Below are 4,471 nucleotides of genomic sequence, written 5' to 3'. Positions count from 1 at the left end.
CACCCATGATCCCCATGTCCAGGTGGGTCTTGAAAACCTCCAGAGCAGGAGAACCCCACAACCGCTCCGGGCAGCTGCTCCAGGCTCGGCCACCCTCCCGGCGCAGAACTTTCTCCTCCTGTTGAGACGGAACCTCCTGTAGACCCCACCAAGAGCTTCTGCCTGCTCTCACACCCCTGGAGAAGTTCTCAGGAGCAGCGTTGCTAACACCCCCCCCACCTCTCATTTCTCCACAGAACCTGATGGCCAGAGCCCTGTACGACAACGTCCCCGAGTGCGCGGAGGAGCTGGCCTTCCGCAAGGGGGACATCCTCACCGTCATCGAGCAGAACACGGAGGGGCTGGAGGGCTGGTGGCTCTGCTCCCTGCACGGCCGCCAGGGCATCGTGCCGGGCAACCGGGTGAAGCTCCTCATCGGCCCCGTGGGGCAGGATGCTCCCTCTGGCCAGGAGGGGTGCAGCTCAGGGTTGAGGCAGCAGTCCTTCAAGCAGCAGAAGGTCCCCCCGGCGCCCAGCTCGCACGCCTCCGCACGGGACCCTGTCTACCAGGTGCCACCTTCCCAGGGGATCTACCAAATACCCACCGGGCACGGCCTGCTGGGACAGGACGTTTACCAGGTGCCACCTTCCATGCAGAGATGTTTTGATGGCCCAGCTCTGACCAACAAGGTAGGGGAGCTTGTTTTCATGTCGTCGCTCCGAAGCGGGTCACTCCTCACCAGAGGAGTGGTTCGTGTCTAGAAATGCCTTGTACATATATTTATCCCTCCTGTATTTTAAGCCCACACCATTTAAAGCTGCAGCAGTGACTTTCCTGCTGTGGAAGGAGAAGAAAGGCCCCGTGCTCAACAGCTTAATTCACGACTGAGATACCTGGCAGAGCATTTTGGAGCTGTGCTACCACAGCTGCTGAATGAAGCTAAGGGCAAGTAGGTGATCTTGTGTCCTCCCAGGCAGGCTGAAGCTCATCTGGCCTGTGGCACTCCTGCATTGTGTGCCCAGAAAATGGCTGCTGCAGTCAGATTAACTCTCCCACAGATTAATGAGCAGTTAGTTACATCATCTGCCCAAGTCGTTTTTGTTTAATTAAAAATGGTGTGCTGCCTTTGCTGGAGGAGTCCCAGTGGGTCCAAACTACACAAAGAGCAAGCAATGATTGAGGAGAGAAGGGCCATGGGTGGCAGGGTGAGGGCACAACTTATTGCCAGTCCCTCCATGCCCAGCCCAACAGCTCCAGCTATTCCCATCCTCCTCAGCTTGAGAGTTTAAAGCACAGTATTTATATCCACGATATGTGAGCAGATGATGTCTCTGTCAGGAGCTTCCTGACCAATTTAAACTTTCATCTCCTAATTTAGATTGGCAGGACAGTCTGCTTTGGGTTTTTCCTCTGCCTCACCCCCAACTCAGCCTGTTTTAGATCAGGCCATTGGAAGACAGCTTCTAACACTTTTATTTCCTTGTTATAATTTCCCTTCATAAGAATAAATGTATTTTTTTTCCTTCTTCTTCTGAAGAAGAGAAAGATCTGTAGAGTCACCCCATCTCCTAATTTAGATTGGCAGGACAGTCTGCTTTGGGTTTTTCCTCTGCCTCACCCCCAACTCAGCCTTTTTTAGATCAGGCCATTGGAAGACAGCTTCTAACACTTTTATTTCCTTGTTATAATTTCCCTTCATAAGAACATATGTATTTTTTTTTCCTTCATCTGAGGAAGAGAAAGTTCTGTAATGTCACCCCAAGCCAAGTGATGCAGAGGTCAGTTTACTCAGCTTTTCAACCCTCATGCTCTGTAGGGTGTGCAAGATAAAATTAAGAGGATGGCATTTGCTGCACAGGTTGGAGCAGCTCTGTTGGAGCAGTTATATGGGTTTCCCTGGGAAATCTCACATCTTCTCTCTCCTTTTCTCCTTTCCCTATAGCCTAGATACAGGGAAAGCTTTTTGGGGGGCAGTCTAGTTTCTCTCTCCACTGTAGTGTTTAGATCCCCTCCAAGGTGGTTCATGAGCACCTATTGATGGGACACCACAGAACAGTTCCCATTTTAGTGTGTGTCACAGAATTATTTGGAATCCCAGCATGGTGGGGGTGGGAAGGGACCTCTGGAGAGCATCTTGTCCCACCCCCTGCTCCAGCAGCTCACCCACAGCAGGGTGCCCAGGGTTGTGTCCAGGCAGGTTTGGGATCTCTCCAGAGCAGGAGCTCTGGGCAGCTGCTCCAGGCTCTGCCACCCTCACACCAAAGGATTTTCTCCTCCTGTTCAGATAGAACCTGCTGGGTTCCAGTTTGTGCCCCTTATCCTGTTCTTGGGCACCACTGACAGGAGTCTGACCCCAGCCTCTTGGCCTCCACCCTTTAGTTATTGATCAGCATTGATCAGATCCCCTCTCAGTCACCCTTTTTACCTCCACAGCTGCACCTATCTGCTAATGCCTTTCTGAAAGAAAAGCCTAATGAAGGGGAAGCACTTTAGCTCTCCTCTCCTTTGAGGAACCAGCCTGTCCTCCAAATCCTCTTCCTCTGGGGAGCCATAAAAACCATCTGTAGCATTAAGGAAAGCTGGAGATCTTGAAGATTATTTTGGGAGTCTTTGCTTTCCCTTTCAAAATGAGGAATCTCTTTTCTCACATTGGTGACACCTCCCTGAAAGGCTTAAGGGGGCCACTCTCTGCCTCCTCCCAGCAGCACAGGCAGCAATTTGGGCAGTGTTAGGGACACTGAAAGGCTCTGCTCTAAGGCCATCCTATCTGTAAACCTTCTTCCTTCCCTCAGCAGTAGCTAGAGGAGACTGTGTCCTCTAGACACCATTCCAAAGAGGACCAGGAGCAGTTTTCTGTGCAGGTTTGCCTGTTTTCTCTGTGCAAAGCTGTGGTTTGGCTGCCATACAAGTTTTACAGGCACAGCTCAGGAGCTGCTGGCAGGCAGGAATTGTCTCGCCTGGAGCAACAGTAAACCCACAGCAGGCAGGTTAGAAAGCTGTGTGCTAACACAGCTCATTAGCCAGAAAGGTAAAGCAACTCAAAAAGGAGTCCTGAGGCAGGTAATTATCCTGATGAATTGATTTTGGCCCAGTGAGTTGTTGACAAGAGCTGTATCAGCTCCTTCCATCAAATAAAAACACCACCTCCGAAAACTCGCCCTGCGAGTGACAGAGGTAGAGAGGGATGGTTTAAAATTAGCCCTGGGTAGCCCCAAGCTTTTAGAGCTGGGCTGCAAGTTGAGTCATGAAACAGTTACACCTGGAAGTGTGAAGAGTATCTGAGGAGCATAAAGACACAAAAGCTGTACCTGAAAATTTATTCCTTCTTCTTTCTGTGCTCTGCCTTCCAACTCGCTCTTTTTTGGCTGCAGCCAGCAAAGGAAAGGAGCCTTCAAGAAGGAACTTTCAGAAGGAACCTGACATTCAGGAAACCTGAATGAAAAAGGGTTTATCCTTGCCCCAGGCTTTCTGCAGAGCCTCAAGTGGTGTGTTTTTTTTTGCACCTCAGCAATCTCATCTGCAAGATGTGTGAGGTAATTAAGAGGGAACTCATTCTGCACAGGCCTCTTTGAGAAGATCCTTTGGGAAAGGTGCTGTCAAAGCACAAAGCCTCTCCTGCTTCTGTGATTAACCATTAGTTCACACATGAGCTTTAAACTAGGGAAAGCTACACATAAAGAGCCACCACTATAATTCAAACACTCTTTTCTGGTTCAGCATCTCTCCTAATTGATCTGTTGCACTGTCTCTGCCAGCCTGAAAATAGCATTGACCATAAAAAAAGAAAAACCACATTGAAGGGAAACATTTCCTTGCTGGAAAACCATTTTGACAAATTCTGAAAGCTTTCTGTAGGAACCAGGAGAACTTTTCATGAAGGGAAACAGGCACTAAAAGTATGAGGCTGCAACCACAGAGGGTTGGATAAAACACAGCTAAAGGGAGCAGACCTTGCTCCCTGATCTTTAGTGACATTCCAGTCACATTGGTTGGATCCATGAGAAAGTGGAAACACCACCCCACAGGCAGCACCACCCTGACAGTTCTGGCAGCAGCAGAAGCCAGTCAGCCCCATTCTGACGTTTTTCCTTCCAATTTTCCTTCCTCCTTAGCTGGGAGGAAACAAAACAGCTGCCTGTAATGTTTATTCCAGAAATAAGCCTGTCTTTACTTTATTATCATGATTTTTCTTGCTTATTTTAGCATTTGTGAAGTAAGAAGAGCCTGCATAAAGCATAATAAAAGAGTTGTGGGGCAGATATATTTTGTCATCAAAAAGGAACAGGAGCACATGTAGTATTTTGTCATTTGTTGGCAAAATGTATTTACATTCCACAGTAGGATAACATCCCCAGTCTGAAATACCACAGATTCCTCTGCTATAGTTTACTCAAAGAGTCCAAACATTCATCTTATAGTCCCTCTTCTCTTTGGCTTTCACATCACACCTTCTGCTCTCACAAAAATTGGGCTTTGGTGTTAAAAGCGCTGA

The 4,471-nt window shown here is 48.6% G+C and overlaps 1 protein-coding gene across 1 annotated transcript in view; it reads left to right on the top strand.

Annotated features, from left to right (window-relative positions):
• Window positions 1-242: 242 nt before the first annotated feature.
• The window catches only part of NEDD9 (neural precursor cell expressed, developmentally down-regulated 9), a 16,680-nt gene continuing 12,451 nt past the window's right edge, over window positions 243-4,471 (top strand). The window contains exon 1 of the mRNA XM_008945117.1: window positions 243-668. Within this exon, the coding sequence (XP_008943365.1) occupies window positions 243-668 (426 nt within the window). The remainder of the gene's footprint in view (window positions 669-4,471) is intronic.

Source organism: Merops nubicus, unplaced genomic scaffold, assembly GCF_000691845.1.
Source record: "Merops nubicus isolate BGI_N331 unplaced genomic scaffold, ASM69184v1 scaffold6080, whole genome shotgun sequence".
NCBI lineage: Eukaryota > Metazoa > Chordata > Aves > Coraciiformes > Meropidae > Merops > Merops nubicus.
Note: the sequence above shows the minus strand (reverse complement) of the source record. Positions and strands in the feature narration are given on the sequence as shown.